This window comes from Strigops habroptila, chromosome 6, assembly GCF_004027225.2.
Source record: "Strigops habroptila isolate Jane chromosome 6, bStrHab1.2.pri, whole genome shotgun sequence".
Lineage (NCBI taxonomy): Eukaryota > Metazoa > Chordata > Aves > Psittaciformes > Psittacidae > Strigops > Strigops habroptila.
This window is the reverse complement of record NC_044282.2, coordinates 58,363,523-58,381,493: the sequence shown is the minus strand read 5'-3', so window position 1 is coordinate 58,381,493 and position 17,971 is coordinate 58,363,523. Positions and strand designations below refer to the sequence as shown.

General features: G+C 37.1%; 1 protein-coding gene across 1 annotated transcript; it reads left to right on the top strand.

The window, feature by feature from the left end:
- The first annotated feature begins 10,789 nt into the window (after window positions 1-10,789).
- On the top strand, window positions 10,790-16,869 carry LOC115609805 (cysteine-rich venom protein TEL1-like). Its single transcript, XM_030490499.1, has 7 exons — window positions 10,790-10,853; window positions 12,579-12,710; window positions 13,928-14,018; window positions 14,514-14,659; window positions 15,217-15,311; window positions 16,024-16,112; window positions 16,742-16,869. Exons 1-7 carry the CDS (start codon window positions 10,794-10,796, stop codon window positions 16,867-16,869), a joined length of 741 nt encoding a protein of 246 aa, XP_030346359.1. The 5' UTR covers window positions 10,790-10,793.
- The last annotated feature ends 1,102 nt before the right edge of the window (window positions 16,870-17,971 follow it).

The window sequence follows — 17,971 nt, the reverse complement described above, 5'->3', positions numbered from 1 at the left end:
CAGAAAGCTTTAAGATTTAGCCAAAGCTTTAAGGTTTCACCAAAATGCTTTAAATGGCACTTGAAACAAAAAGTTTGAAAAAGTCACCACCCTGGGAATACCATAGCTGCTCTTGAGTGCTTCCAAAAACCAGTCATATACATTCTCTATATTTTGTATCCAGTGCATTTTTTCCAGAAGATTATGTGATGGTTCTTTAACAAAGTGCTTAAAATAATTGGCTGGAAGATTTTTTCAGATCTGGATAGAGACTCTTCTCGTAACAGACCTATATAAACGCTTACAGCAATCCTATTGCCAAACCTCTCTCACCACAAATAAATTGAAAGCTGTCCAGGGTTGTATTATAATAATATATTCTCAAAGAGAAATATGGATGTGAAGCACTAAGGAAACAGAGCACAAGGGGCTGTAATTGGCAACACCCTAACCTGTTAATTGCAGTGTCAAACTGTGACTGTAAAAACTAAATAAAACACATAAATGTCTATATAGTGAGGGACAGGATTCCCCTCCCCAAAATCTTAAATAGAAGACACTAGCAGAAGGTATTAAGCTTTTAAGATCTGAGGACAGGAAAAGGGTTAGTGTCTATTTATTTTCACAGTTATTTCTTTTTGTATATCCAGGGACTTTTTACAGTGAATTCTTATTGCCAGAAGTGGACATGAGAAGAAAAGCATGTATGGTGTTCTAGGAACTGATTAGTAAATTGCTTGTTTAGCTGCTGATTGTACTGTCAATGGATACAACAGATCAGAATTTAGTTCTAAGCATGTGAGCAGCTTACTGACAGGCTTTCTCCACAAAGCATAAATACAGGGTATGAATTGAACAGTTGTGGTGCCCTTAAATGGCTCTGTTTTGTGGGTGACCTTGCTTTGAGTGTACCTCTATCTTACTTTTGCAAGGTTATCCTTTTGCATCCCATTTCTTTCCCCTCCTCCTCACTAATTCCTGCTTCCTATATTTTGTATTAAGGTTGACCATGTCGACATGTGCTAGTCAAACCAAATAGAAAGCTAGTCTTTGTTCCAGGTTTGATATAAATAAAATACAGCAGAATGTCAGAGCACAGGACAAAGATGGCAACTTAAACCAGACATGGTAAATCACAGAATGGTTTGGGTTGGAAGGGACCTTAAAGATCATCTAGTTCCAACCCCCTGCCATAGACAGGGACATCTTCCACTAGACCAGGTTGCTCAAAGCCTTCTCCAGCCTGGCCTTGAACACTTCCAGGGATGGGGCAGCCACAGCTTTTCTGGGCAACTTGTGTCAGAGTCTCACCACCCTCTTAGTGAAGAACTTCTTCCTTATATCTAATCTAAATCTATCCTCTTTCAATTTTATGCACTTGAATTTGGAACAGTAGGTTAAACAAATCCATCAGGCCCACATCTCTGAACACAACTGTTCTGAGCAAAATGAATTTATTAGGATAGATGTAATTCGAGACATCAGTCACACAAGGAAAACAGAAGGCTGGGAGTATCTATTTACAATGCTTCTAAATAAATATCTGGCTGCTGCAAGCTCAGGTTTGCATGATTTATTTTTTTTCCCCTCTCTACAAATTCATTTTACGATATCTGAGCCAAACTAAACTGCCTTATAGATAACAGATATTTCCAGTTCATAAAACTCCATTCTTGAAGAGTAGGAGGTAAGATTCAGTTCTCCTGGACGAAATATCTGTAATTCAGACTATCTACAATTACTCCAAATGACTTTTGTTGTTATTTAGGAAAAATGCATGGTTTTAACCCCAGATTCATGTGGTCTGTTTTAGGTTGAGGTATTCAGGATAATGCACACCACATTTCGAAAGTGACTGTTTTACTTCACTGACTATAAAGGGAACTAAATTTAGATGAAGGCAGCTATACGATATACTACTAATACTAGATATATACAGTATTAATAGAAATTGAATTCTACCCCAGTTATTAAAAGACTATGAAAGGTATGTGGAATCTTAACAGCAATATTGAAAGTCATGAAATATAAGGTACAGGAGTACACACTTAGAAAACGATGCCTTAAGTGCTACTGATCTCACCTGACTTTCACCTGGAGATTCACCTGATTGTACAAGGTTAGTTTTTCCAAAAAACTACTCTGGGTTCCTCTCCTTGGAGGTGCTAGATCAGTTAAGATGATAGAGCTTGAAACACAATAAACCTCCTGAAATGTTGACATCTTAGTATGAGAGAAGTGTCTCCCAAGACACCACTCATTGTCTCATCTAAACATTTGATTCAGTTGGGAGTCCACAGCCTCCTGAGATGCCCCGTAGTATCCTACCAGGGCTCCAGCTACAATTTGGAAGGGTGCAGGTCTTCCATACATCCTTTGCAACATCTTTAGAGCTGCAAAGGTGTTTTTGACATCTTTTATGTGAAATAGTGCCAAGTGCCTCCATATAGGCTGCTGCATTTAGACTTCGATCTCCACTAACCTAGAAGATCTCCTTTCCTCTGTTGGGATAACTAGCTCAGATGTAGAAATCTACATTTTAGTACCCTCTTTTAGTTAGATGCAACTATATTTTATAACTTCTTTCAAAAGTGTCTGTGCACTGATTTATGAAGAAATGTATATATTTGCTTTTCCCTGCCTTAATCGTAGAAAATCACTAACGTAAGCACATATACTTAGATATCATTGATACCAGTGTGAATAACTGGATACTTTTCAATAACAGAAACTTCTAAAAGACATGTATCAGTTTCAGCCAGGAAATATTTTTTTCTTACCAATTATTTTTCTGCAGTTCATTACAGAACAGAGTGTTCCAGGTTCCACTTCCTGGACTGTGTGTACATTTTCTATCTCACCATGTGTCTCTAAAAAGGAAAAACATTACAGAATGCAGAAACCAGAAATCTCTGCCTCCCTTTCTCCCTTTACAGCGCTTTTTATCAGGTCCTTTTTCATTCAATCAAATATTCCCTCTTGCCTTTTCTTCCATATAGCCCTATGGTTCCTGCATATCAGGCTGTGGAATGGCTGAGCTTCAGCAAGGTGTGTGTAAGGCCCTCTCAATAAAGATATGCTATGAATGAGTATGTAATATGCCTTCTGGTTATGTAGCTTACACTCATCTTTTATCAAGTAGTTTCCCATTTCAGTGTGTTATAACCTCTCTGCTATTACAAAAAAGGTGAGAAGCTGCTCCACAAGCAAGCTTGTCCATGGCTAAATCCAGCTAGTTCAGTAATTATTATGAGTCACGCTGCAATTAATCAGCAATATTATTTCCAAATTACTCTTCATGCTGGAATACTGTGATTTTAAATGGAGATTATCTTAATACTTCTTTTCATTGCTCCAAATGTTTCTCATTTGCTTACTGCAGCCAGTCCAATAGAATGGTCCATGCAGGACTCACTGACTTGCAAACTAGATTTTCCTGTTTTCTTGTCCATTTTAACATGTTTTTCAGACTCACTAATTTCAAGATATTTATTACTAGCTGGACACTGTTACAAGAAGACCAACCTTCTTTCTGTGTCATCTACAATACCTCTCATTTACTAAGTGTAGGAGAAGGCTAAAATAGTTATATATGGAATTAATTTAGGACTGACATTTTTTTAAAGAATTCACGGCAAAAGTCTCCCCACATTGTTGTCACTATTGTTAGATTAGAGAAACACCTTTACCCAACAAATGCATGCAGCCAACAAAAAGGCATTAATGAAAAACTTCAGTTCGTATAGCCTGTTTTCATAGAATCATGGAATCACAGAATGGTTTGGGTTGGAAGGGACCTTAAGGCTCACCTGGTTCCAGCACGCTGCCATGGGCAGGGGCACCTTTCACTAGACCAGGTTGCTTAAAGTCTCATCCAGACTGGCCTTGAACACTGCCAGGGATGGGGCAGCCACAGCTTCTCTGGGCAACCTGTGCCAGCGCCTCACCACCATCACCAGAAAGAATTTTACACAGAGATAGTTATGGCTGAAGTCATTAACCATGTAAGCTGAAGCTGAGCTTCATGGATAAAACCCTTTTTATCCATGAGTAAGAAACAAATATCTCCAGATCATCATTACATTTGAGACATCTGTGATAGTTTGGAGTCTGTATTGCTTTGATTTTGTGTCTTTCACTATTAGCTAGAAGGGATGTATTTTCCATTTCCTTAAAAAACCAAAATAAAAACTGCTCAATAAATCACCTATACCAAAAATCAATATATTCTGAGAATTTGCTTGCTTTGTTTCTTGTTGGCCAGATTTATTTCAAGTAATGGATTTTCTCTAAAGCATCAGCTGGGCAGCACTATGTTTTGTTTGGTTACAGCAGACTCTCAGAGGAAGACATCTTGGGGGGTGGGAGAGAAAGTGTTGTTTCACATGAAGTTTCCATACAAAAATCTTCTGTGTTCACTTTCTTTGTACCATTCCATATTATTGTTAACATTCACTTAAAACAGGCATTAGTTTATTTATTTTCTGGAAGCAATGTGAATGAAGAGGATGTAGCTTATCTGTCTCATTGGCCTATATCTGATAGTTTCTCTTATTCTAATCTAACACTTTAAATGCATTAGATATGTTGCTTCCTAAAGGTGACTTTAAAAGTATTCTTTTAACTATTTATAAGAAAGGGAGATGAAAAAGATTAGCTCAAATGCAAAAGCTTTCACTATTGAGTTGTCCCAGGAGTTGGAATGAATTTTACCCCAGATTTCTTTTCTGGAGCCAGATCCTTGATGTCCCATAGTATAGATTTAGAAAATATTTCTAATAAATTAGTAGATCTAAGCTGTAGCTGAGGTGCCAATCTGTATAATGTTAAAAAAGAGCAATGCTACATTTTCACACTGTTCAGCTTTGCCACATTTCAACAAAGACTAAAGAGAGCATGAACACATGCACGTATTGAGCTTTGATATGAAAAGTGTATGATTTTAGGCATTGAATCATTTGCTAATCCATTTTGGATCTCATGCAAATGACTTCCACCCCCAAAATGATAGATCAGTCAAATAGGATAGACTCATGTGTAACCATGTAAAAAAAAAAAATATTCCTTTGTTTTTATATTAATAATTTTTTTTCAAGTAACAATATGCTAGGGTTATTATAAGTTTGAATTCAGTTGTGAAGCTGTCATCTTTTAAAAAAGATTATTTCTAAATAAGAATCAGACTAGTACTTTAGAACAGATATTTTATCAAACAAATAAAAATTGGGAAATTAAAGGATTTAAGCTGCCCAGTCCTTGCAGGCAGTGGGAGCTACTTACATGGTTATGCTGACAATTTTATTCCTTATTTTATTAATTGCAAAGATGACCTTTATCTTTGAAAAGAAAGAATAATAAAAAAAATCAGTACTCTTTACCATTTCCTCTGCTGTTCTCTGTTTCTAGGGTGCTGATTTCTCGATGGAAGAATGTAAGAGTAATGAACTCCTGTTTAAAAGTCACAGAAATTTTAAAATCTTCCTTTTTATTTCAAAGAAAGAGATCAGGAAATTCAGAAACTTCCTATTTTGTAGGCTCTATACAAATATATTTAACAATTAAATTTATTTATGAGATGATTAATCTGTGGCAGAACTGAGTGGTTATTGAAATGCCTCAGGTAACTACAGTCAGACACAATTATATGTGTGCTTAGTCTATAACCTCACTTACTGAGAATTTCCTTGCTACTGGCCAGAAAGCAAACAACCTGAACAATGTTTATTCACATTAAGTTTTAAACTTACAAGTCAGACACACTGTATTACGTCTATAAGCACACTAAACTCGGTAGCAGCCACTAGAAGGACAAGACCAAAGCAATCCCAGGATTGAGCAGAAGTCTGTTTCCAAATCTAGCTAGTAGGAGATGGTTTGGGTCTTTCTCAGCTGCTTCTCGTTCCTGACCACTGCAGATCTGATTAAGCCATGTTCAGCAGAGGCTTAAACTCAGAAGTCAAGTCAATACAGCCCAGCAAACAGGGAGCAGTCATACTGCTAGTCTGCAGGTCTGCCTCCGACTACAGACCTGAAAAATCACCTGTAGGCAGTGGTGCTTAAAATGCCTCCTTTGTAAAGTGAAAGCAAATACCAACCCTTAAAGACTGCACCTGTGCTAAAGTGGGAAGCAATCTTATCAGTACATCTGCTTGGACTGAGAGATGGTGGAGAAAAATCCATGGTGAGTAGCATTGCTCTCTGAAAATTGAGGACAGACATTGAACAGTGTGTTTCTCTGAGGGTAGATTTGCTATACCTGCTTCCATGCTGGCTGAACACACACTTCATCTAGTTTAAAAACAATGGCGTGATATTTTAATGATGCCCTAGCCAAAATTTCCAATTTGCAAGTCATCTGTGCCCAGCATCTCAATCTTGGTAGTCAACAAGCCTTCAAAGCAAAGGCTCCTAGTTTCTGCATTTCTCTACAACTTTGCCTAGACTACCTTTATTTGTGTGGCATCTACCCCCATCTGACAGTAACTGTTTGAATTATTATCCCGTTGGTCATCTCCCTAATAACAATCTGGAGTGGGAGGTGAGTTGGGTTGTGTGGAAAAAAAAAAATAATGTTCCTTTTTGCTAAACAAAGTTAGCTAAAACAATCAAATCTGCAAGGTGCTTTGTACAGCTAAGAAAAAGATCTGTGCAAAGCCTGAACCACACAGAACAGCATGAATTTTAATCAAAGGCACTAGTCAAGCTGTTGTTAACTTCAGTGGAACTGAAGAATTGAAGAAACTGGAATTTTTCTTTTCCTGCTTAAGCTCAAATCAGATTCTTGTTGTCCAGGTTTGTATAAGGGCTGGAAGAAGAACTTCCACAGACCCCCAAGCTGACATTTTTTAAAAGAAATTTTCATAGATTAATCTTTAAAAAAAATGTGCAGAACCCTGTGGATTTTTTTTTTTTTTAATTGAATTACTCCACCCATTCAGGTAATCCACATGAAGAAGTGGGAATTGATGTGATAAATTGTTCTTTGTACCGTGGTCCCGGATGTCAGTTTATTAATCTTTGTTTTCTTCTCAATTATTTTACCCATAGACCATGAACTATAGCATATCTGACAGACATCCTTTATAGAACGAATGGATTTCACTATTTAAACAGGTGTGGCACACTTGCAGTGGTATTATTTCATTTTAACAATACAAATAAAACTCAGGAGACTGTAGCAAATTAATGAAAATTATTGAGTACAGTGGATGGAGTAAAATAATTGAACCATCTCCCAGGACACTGAATATCTGGAGATGGTAGACTGCCTCCCCTCACAGTCAATAGAGATGCAGTTATAACAGCTTCAGTAGGCAGTTTATGAGGCTTTCTGATGGCGATAACCCTGGTCTCATCAAAGTTGCCACAAGCACTTCAGATAAGAAAGCACCTTTGCCCTTATCTCAGAACATGGAAGGATATGGGAGACCTTATCACAAGCAAGTTCCCGTAGTGCTGCCCGCTATATAAATAAAGAACAAAAGCATCTGTGTTAGAAAGGAATTATAATCCAATATTAAATTCCTGGCAACAGCATATAGCTGCAGAAATACTGCAGAAAACAGGAAACAAAGACATTATTTGAGTTGTATTACAGTGTCTGTAATACAACCTTGACCCAGAGTGACAAAAGTGGTGCTCAGTGTGCAAGGCATTACAGCCAAGGCAAGGATGAGGAAGGGAACTGCAAGAAAACACTAAGGAGATGTTCAGAGGTTTTATGCCCACTGAAAGCCAACAGACAGCATGGAAAGAAGCAAGACTGGTTGTTTTAAATAGAATAGAGTTGAGCTTTGAAGATCTGTCAAAGTTGGCTTTGGGATATTACCTTATAAATGAGTGGAAGCAAAGATTCTGCAAAAAGGAAACTTGAGCTGAGTGATGCTGCACTGGAGAAAAAAATCAAACACATTCCATGCATCTCTTCAGACTAAAAGCAGAAAATGTACACATTTGTAGTCATTCTTCAAGTAGGTTACTTTTGAGCAACACACTAGGTGAACTGCGTGTACGCTAAAGCCTAGCACCACAGCCTTTTAGCCTCAGTAAGATAATGCAATATAAATTTTGTTTAGCAAATGGAAGTTTAGAAACCACTTGGAAGGAAACATCACTGTGTGGCCCAGCATGCAAGTCATTCTGTGCATGTGCTGGCTTATGTCTTTGCCTCAAAATATTTATTCCACTCTTTTGCCAGAGCCAGAAAAGACAACTACAAAGCAACCGTCCCTAAACTTAAGCTTTCATTTTGCAAACGTAGCATCAGCACTGCAGCTTGCTGGTCACACTATAAGCATTTTGGCAAAGAGAAAGTGCTGCAAAAGGACAGGCCTTTTATCTTCTGTCTTTTCTTGCCAGAACAATGCAGTTGGATTGGTTCATTTTCAGTCACCTGTTCCTTAACAAAAGTTCTTTCTTCTAAAATGTGCAGCCCAAAAGCTGATGTCATTTATCAGCAATAAATATTGATAAGGAAAGGCATATATATATATATGTATACATACAACTCTAGAGTGAAGAGAGCCTCTCACTCCTACTTCTCTTCCTAAGATACAGGATTTTGTCTGGACAAAGGTAATGTATGCAGCAATTAATTTTGGTATTAGAGATTTTATCCATAGAATCACTTGGTCAGTATTGATTGGGCACTGTGCTACAAAGGCTAATGTAGTTGATATATAAGTTGTACCAAATGTGATAGTTAAGAGAAAACATCTGCTTATAATAATTCTAGAGGAAAATTTTAAAAATAAATTGTATCTTCAGCTTAGAAAGCACACCTCTTACCTGTGTGGGTGAGAAATGGCTCCAGTAAAGTCTAATTCCCATATTTCCTCAGAACAAAAAGTAACACTTTGATTCACTTGCTTCATTCTTCAAATTAATTAATTAATTTTGCAAAGGGTGGTCAATCATGGGAAATGCTTTTTTTCTAATGTAATTTGAATTATTTTTGTGTTAAATTTATTTCACTTCAGTATTGGGATACACCATTACAGCTGAACTCAGAATTTTGCCATCTAGAAATGTTAAACTCTCTGTCCAATCTTCCAGGTATATATGCTATTAAAATGTCTACTATATCTTATAGTATTGCAGTAAACTGCATTTTCTTACTGCAGAGTGAAATTTTTTGTTACAAAATCAGAGTTAAAAATGTAAACTCAGGTAAGGTAGAAAAACTTTTATCAAAGTAACTGAAAAGACAAACTTTCAAACCTGCTATGCCCTGAAAGATGTATCAGCTGGCAGGAAGAAGGCTCTGCTGAGGAGTGAAACACCAGGGCTAAACATGAAAAATCTGGACTGTATTTTTCAAATAGAACTTTGTTTCTCACTTCTTAGCTATATATATTTTCTCTTTTTTTTTTTTTTTACATTCAATCAAATTTGCATGAAATGTCCTGTTTTCAGGCAGAGCTACCTAAAAGTGCATTGCTAGCATTTGTCTTTTCAGAAGCATAGAAGTGATTTAGTGGATTGAATAAGATTGACATGGAAGGATAATTGTATCTGGGTACTGTCATCTTTGGACTTTGAAAATAATGGCAAATATATTTATTCCAAGGGGCACATGTGATTGTACAGTCTGACAATCGAAGATATGCAGTAGTATTTTAATAAAGCTTAATTCTAGAGCTAGAAATGGTTTTATGTTTCCAGTTGCAGCACTTATCTGGGGAGTCCCAGAAAGATCTTATTTCTGCATGTAAGACAAGACAACCCCACAATGGCCAAAGATATCCCTTTATTTTAAGAATTTATTAGTATGAGTGAGATCCCTGCCTCTACCTGATGCAAGTGGTTTCCTTATGCAATTGTGAGAAAAGAAGCTAAAGACTGAATATCTGAATGATATGAAGTCTTTGGTGCGATAGAATAAGTCTTGCTGATTTATGTTGTGCAACAGAATATAGCATTGAAATAAATGATCAGTCTAGCTGCCGCCTATCTAGTACCAGGAGCATTATAGTCACCAGGAGTCACCAGATCACATTCTCTTGATGTTTTCATAGGCTCAATTGACCTCACAAGAGTTAAGATTTATTAGCCCAGGCACAATGTCATATCAATGTAATTATGAAGCCCATCGGATTCAAACTCACATCTCTGCATGGTAGTGCTGTGCTACCTTTTTGTTAGTATCAGTTTGGGAATGAATATGCCAAGCTCGTTACTTTGTGAGTTCATGAAAGAATAACACATCTTGCATGGAATAACTCAACAGTGTGTGGAGCTTTCGGTCTGAACTCAGACAACTTAGTCTTGCACTGCTACCATGCAAAAGGAAAGAAAAGAGTGTTTTCATTTTTCTTCTTTGGTTTAATTTCTTAGGGGTAGGTTGAAACTCTGCATAGCTGGGCACCTAAAAAAATAAAGAACTTTCCTTGTTCAAACAAGTGGCTCAATTGCCTTCTTCTGATATATGGACTCATGGCTTATATTTGTTCATTAACATTTTGCTGTGAATATTAGCCCTAAGATCTTCTGGCTGTGTGCAAAAGCCACATGGTATATTTATGTTCTCTGGTTGATTGACATCCAATCTAGTGGAAAGTCTTTCCTGTCATGTAAAAATTATGAATATTTCTAGCTATGCCAGTGCAAGATAGTGGTGCCCACGCAGCATCGTATATTCATTTGCACAGTTTCAGAATATCCAACTGTACTAGGTAACTAAAATAACATTTTGTGTGGCAGGCTTGACTTTGTAACAGTTTTGAATCTTGCTCACGTACCACATTACACCACAAACTTTGTGTAATAAAAATTAATGGATTTGGGGTTTTACTTTTTTTTTTTTCTCTGTAGAAATGGATCTACTAACTGCAATAATTTTCCTGGCTGCATTGCTGCACCAATCTGATGGGCAGGTAGGAGCAATCACCTATTCAAAAAAGCCACATCTGAGCACATTGTATAGATATCTGACATGGGGTACTCTGGTCTAGTGATCTTTAAATCTTTACAATTCAGGGATGAAATTATTGTTAACATGTTAATATAACACAATAAAGCTGAACTTTCATTTTTCACAGATTTTTGTATTAAAGTATTTCTTCTGCCTATCATATTATTCTTCTCTTCACAAGACAAATTTTGAAATATATTTTCCCAAAAAGAATGAACTGCAGCTATTTTAAAGTAGTTTAGGTAAGTATCAGAAACCTAGTTTTCACCTCTCCTTAGAGAGGATAAATCTTGCAAGATGTAGATATCTACTGTGTAGGCACTTGAATGTGAGCTATTTATCAAGAGCTATTTATCAAGATCTGCTTATTAATGAATGAAAAGAAGTACTTCAGGGATGCCAACCATCTCCTTCAATAAATCTTGGGTGAGCTATGTCCTAAGTTGCTTGTTTCCTTCACCTGAGTATAGCAGCAGCCTAAAACAACTGAGATGTTGTTTCTACTACTGTAAATGTCTTAAGTTAAACAAGATATATGACACCTCTTAAGTTCAGTTGCACAGATGGCCATGCCTTAGTGCAGCTTGAGACTGTCCAGAGTACTTGAGCCATTCATGGGCAGCTGTACCAACAGCTATACCTTTCTGGAGCAACAGTCTGAGGCCAGGTAGGGTTCTGTGGGCATTTCAATCTTCATTAGTGCCATTTTAAGCTACTGACTACAGCCTTTAAAACCTAGAATTGAGCTCTGGAGGTAAAGCAGTGGGATTCATTCTTCTTCTTTGGACATTTCAGAATTTAGTCTCATTTTATGTTTTTCTCATTGATCATAAAGGCAAACTGAGATGATTTTTATGGTACAGATATAAAAAATTAAGTAAGATGAACCACTGCCTATGAAAGAGACCAATCACACCAGTGGTGGAAATCATCTCACTGACTTAAGCATCAAAATACTAGTTGTCCAGATCTCTGTCAGGCTGTCTCTACAAACAAAGGAAGGAGAAAGAGGCATTCGTAGAGAATGGTTCTTCCAGTTCTAAAAAGGAGTTCAGATTTTCTGGGATGAGCTATCTCTGCCCTTGCCCTCTCCAGTAATGATAAAGAGTGTCTAGCTTAGACTAAGGTGTCTCATTTTTAGACAGTAAGTGGGAAAAATTTTTTCATGAGGGATGTTTTAGTCTGAAAATTCCAATGTAAGCATTGCAATTCTTTTTCTCTGCAAGGATTCATCACCTCACATCATGATGTAAGAGACAATCTAAATCATTCATCACTTTCTTGACCTTAGGTTTTTCGGAAGATAATCAGATAACAGTCCTAAATTTTGATTCAGTTTCACATTTTTCCAAAGCTTACGACTGACAACAGCTAGGTACTTTTTAGTGCACACAAGAAGAGATTTGGTTGAGATTTGGTTCCAGAGCTAAGCTTTCCCCCTATTTGATGTGGACACATCTGAAAGTAGAATTCTTACCTATAAATTTCATTTAGTGTCACATCTCCTAATAAAAAGTGTAGTTCAAGTCAAGGAAGGAAGGAAAAAAAAATCAGCAAACATAAAAATAGAAAAACCAATAAAGGAAATTTGGGAATTTCCAAGATCTTTCCTTTGACAAGAAGCTCATAATTTATCTCGCTTATTAAAGTGCTGATAACTGGAACCTTCATTGTTGTTGTTTTCCAGGATGTAAAGTATAAACAAGTGGACGTTTCCTCCTTTTCTCATTTTTCATTTCAAAACCAAAAAGATATCCTTGAGCGACACAATGAAATACGGAGATCTGTAGTTCCCACAGCCAGGAACATGCTGAAAATGGTAAGCTTGCTTTCCACATCATTAGCAGAAGATTGTAGCCCTCTAAACAAGTCACACTCAATGAACAGAGAGGACAAGAAAGGTGCTCTGGGGCTGAGATGAAGAAATTGGAATTTTATCCCTTTGTTTCTTCAGGCTTCATGCTTAATTTTACACACCTTGATGCTACAAGCACTTGCAGAGTTATTGCAAAGGTCTCAGGAGAGGCCACAAGTGCTATTCAAAATTCTCCTCCTAACCAACATGTTTTAGTTTCTCCACTTAGAAAACTCAGTTAAGCAACATAGAAACATGCCTAGGGTTATTTGTCTGCAGGAACTATGAACACAGGTTTGCCCCAACCACATCTATATTTTGCTTTCAAAGCTGTGTTAACATAGCCTGCACAGTGAATCACACTTTCTTGCCTTCTGTTTGTTCATTGCAATATATGGCAACTGCAAGCCTTTTCAGTGAGAATATTTAAACCAGGGATAAGGTACAAAATGCAGTGACAGATCTCAGATTGTGGATACCACCTTTTAATCTTTAGTGGGATAAGCAGCTCCCTTAGAGAAACACATGCCCTAGGTGAAGGAAAGTGTTTAAAGCAAAGGTGGAACAGGAGCACAAGCAGCAGCATGCTTCTGAATCACACTGCCAGGGGAGCAAAAAGGACCTAAACCTGCATAGCCACTTGTCCTCAGCTGAGCTTGCTTTGCCCATCACTGGTCCCATTCTTATCATTCCTGATATTCTTTTTTATCCCTATCCCATGAGTAGATAAGCTGGTCAGTGCTTTATGGTTAAGTTCGCATGGTGAGCATTGCAAACATTCCCCAGCTTCAAAGTCTAGCTGATGCCTATCACTACATCTCAGCTGCATCAAGGCTGAAAATAGGTTTTATACCATTTAGTGCCCTGCACCCTGCAATGTTAACTCAAACACAAAGACAAAAGAAAGCAACAGTATGTTATGAAATTCCTATTAATCAGGCCCATCTGGAGATCAGCATAGTGTGACATTGTGCAAAATAATCTGCTCTGCAGCCGTCAAGAGCTGAAGAAGTGTGATGCCCATGTCCCAGTAATGTAAACTGGCCTGACTCCCCTGTTTCCTGTTGGGGACCACAGGAGCATTCAGTGGACAATGCCCAAGTCACTCCCCTTTTTTTATCTGTTCGTGGACTGCACTAACCTGTCTGTGACCTGGATACTTCTTCCTTTGTGTCTTTCAGGTGTGGAGTGAGAAAGCTGCCAGAAATGCTCAGAAATGGGCAAATAGGTGTGAGATGAAAATCAGCCCAAAAGATCAGAGAATCATTAATGGTACATGACAAGTATGGATCCTAAGCTGAGGGGTTGATGACAGCTTGCAGATGATCCCTGTTCATGTGAACTAGAAATAAGGATAACTTTTAATCTGTTGTAAAATATCTTTGTCAGATTAATACCCTTAAAGATGAATTGTTGGAACTGGAGAGGGGGGCATACTATGTACTTGACCTATATTTGTACCTTTCTTGAAGTGTCTGCTTTTGGCTCCTGCTGGAGACAAGACGGCACAGTAGATGACTGTTGGTATGACTAAGTGCAGACATTTTTGTGTAACATTTTGCAGTCAAAGAAGTATCTGTGACTGGAAGCTCACCAAAATTAGAGTAACATTTACTGCAGCTTTCACAGGTGCAGTATGAAAATCACATGGCAAACAAGTGGCGTAGTAGAGATTTTTTTAGGTTGTAGTTACAACCCCTCTGTCCTACCTCCCACCCTACAGGATGCTTTTCTCCTGAGTAATGAACCGACTTACTTACACTTCAGGTGCCACCTGTGGTGAGAATGTATTACTATCATCTTACCCAAGAACATGGTCTGAAGTAATTCAAGTCTGGAACAGTCAGTCCTCCAATTTCAAGTACGGATACGGAGCAACCACAAAAAATGTCAATATCGAGAGCTATACCCAGGTATGGAGAATTGAAACAAACTTCAGCTATACACTAGAATTACAGGAGGACACTTACTGGTGTTTCTCATCAGGAAAAAAAATTATCACTGTCATCAAACCATTTTCTCTATTCGCACTCTGATCCAAAGATGAATGATAAATTAAAACTTTTTTATCTAACTCTGAGACAATAGAACCAGTATTTTGGAAGAGCTGTACAGAAAAGAAATATTACTCTGTAGGACGGGGGAAAAAAAATATAAATACCTTTAATTTAGAAATAAATATTTTCTATGTGGGGATTTAGATAATTGATTAAGAAATATCAAATCAAAATATATATGATGCAAATAATTGAATTTAAACTTTAGTGTCCTGCCAGAAACAGAGTTCAGAAACATTTGTAAACTACAGGATACAAATCATTTTCTATTTATTCTTTCTGACAAATAAACTGTAAACTTAAAAGCTATATAGACAAAACAGTATCTTGTGGTTCTGTTATTTCGTGAGCTTTTTATGAGAATTCAATAAAACATGACTCTTAAATAATGCGGGGGGTTTTTTTTCCTACAGCTAATCTGGTACAACAGTTACCAGATTGGATGTGCAGTTGCCTACTGTCCTATGAACCCGTTCAACTACTTTTATGTTTGCCAATACTGTCCTCCGTACGTATTGTCTTTTTACTCATTTAAAACGTAATAGTTATTGATATGCTTTCAAAAACTCCTGCAGTCCATTGGTCATGTGTAGGATAACAATATTACTGTTTATTTTAACTATTTATAATTTCAAAAATACCAATGTGAACTGTGGATTTAACATCAGATTAAATAGAAATATTTGTTTTATTTCACATTGAAACAGATATTAGGGAAATTCTAGCATATGAACAAAGAAAGGTCTGTCTCCATCACAATCAGGCATCATGCATAAAGCATTTTATAACTCTGACCACAAGAAAGTCACAGGTAAAGTGAAAGCCAACAGCAAATGAATATTCACAGAGGTAAAGAGCATATCTGAAACACCTGCTTGTCAGAATTTGTCTGCTGAGGTTGTTTCCTTATAAGCTACAGTCATCTGAAAGCCATTCAAAAAGCAGAACTAGGAAGCACGAAAGTTTTTTTTTAAGCTGATAATGCTGTACAAATGCAAATAATTCATTAATTTTCTTTCTCTAAACCTTATTGTTCCTCTTGTTTAGAATCAAAGTTCTTGTATTCTAGGAATATCTGAAACTAACATATGACTGTCTATGAAGATAATTTTATCTGGAATTTTCTGGATGCCTTTTATTGTGATAAATAACATGAACTCCTGTTAATGGTTCAGAGGTGCACTTTGATCTTGTTTTGTGTTGTATATTTCCAATTTCAGAGGAAATAATGCAATGCAAATAGCTACACCTTACAGAAGCGGACCAAAATGTGCAGAATGCCCTGGCCATTGTGACAGAGGACTTTGCAGTAAGTGAATGTATTCACCTCCTTACAACAAGTACCTCGAATAATAATGTGTTCCTTTGTAGCACTTTTGCATAGTTACTTCTTGCTTATCTGGATGAGAGATCCTAGAACTGCCTCTTTCATTCCCTGCCCCCAGAAATAACAGTGGTTAAATATAGCTCTAGAACAGACACATTCTTGAGTAGGGGGGTTAGGCCAGAGGTCCCTTCCAACCTCAACCATCCTGTGATAACAGGTAAATTGTGAAATTGTATTGCTGTTGAGCAGTGGGTGCATTATCACACTCAATCTTCTGCTGCCCTCTCCTGGAAAGCTCAAGACAGAATGTCTTGATATACTTCTATATCTAAGGGCACAGATTGTACATGAAGAGCTGCACAGGCCCCTGGGTTCTGCAGACTTCCATGTGGAGCAAGTCAAAGCATACAAATAGATGGGAATTGTAAGACACCACCTTTCTGTCTGCTTTTCCTTTTCTAAAATATTCAAGCAATTTTAACAGCAGAGCAAAAGTACAAACATTATATAGACATAAAAATTTGGAATTTTTTTAAAATGTAGAAATATCAGACCAGGTCTTGGTTTTCAATTATTATTTAATCTATTTATTTCTATGTCTTGTATTTTAGCCAATCCTTGCAAGTATCAAGACTTCTTTGGAAACTGCAGAAATCTGAAGATGTTGTTTAGCTGTAACCATTCACTGGTGAAGGCAAAGTGTCCTGCTACCTGTGGTTGTACCACTCAAATCATATAATGTTCTGGTGGATGTCATTATAGCTGCCGTGAGACTTATTAGGAAAGAGTAGAACTCACTGTGAAGTGTATTCACTCTCAGTGTATCAGCTCATATTGACCTATAAGTAACATTTTTTTCTGAAATTTCACCATTATTTCAGTCCTAAGTAAGTCTAGTAGCTCAAAATAATCTCCGATGTTACTTTAGGCTTTGTAGAAATCATGTTTAAGCTACTAATATGTTACTTTGTGGATTTCCTTGCAGTGAATCGTACATTTACTCATTTCTTTTAATGTGACACATACTTTTAAAAGTTTAGGTTATTTGGAAAATATGCTAAATGACACTTAGCTTTCTTCTGTTACGTTTTCTTTGATTATAAATGGAATATATTCCTGCTAAATAAATACATGATTTACCGCTGGTTCACAAACATCTTTTCAACAAAGTTATTTATAATTCAATTTTTTTCATTTATGAATATTTCAAGGCTCTTTTTTTGATACTTCCTTTGAGTGGGGATAAGACAGGAAAAGACAAAGCAAAAAGTGACACATTTTTTTGTACGGTCAAATAAGAGGTACACTTTGAATCTGCCAACTTTTACTCTGTGGCCTAAATACATGTTTCTGATACATCTGTATATGCAGGTGATAAATTATAATTTTTTTCATATGGCACAGTCAAGAAATAGAAGGCTTTTTAAAGCATTCATACAAAGAAATTGGCGTATATATATGACTTCCCATCCTTCCTATGAGTAAGTAAGTCCCACACTTGCTTGGAATTCTTATTGCAGCATGTAGAAAAAAACAAACAAATAAACAAACAAAAAAAGTAGTAGATCCAAGTTGCCCCAAATCTCCATCAAAATATCTTATTTTCTCCAGAACTCCGCAGGAACCATCTTAGTACCAGTTGCTAGCCACGCACACCTTTAGGGTGTCTCCAAGAGGATTAAGTTCAGCTGAAGGCCTCACTTGTGCCTTCTCCCACCTCTGCCTGCAAGCAGGCCACCAGCTCCTGCCTAGGGTGCCATGTTAGTTTGTGTATTGCTTCTAACAATGCATTTTCTTGAGTGAAGTTTTTAATTTCATATCTTTCCAGACCCTTTACAATG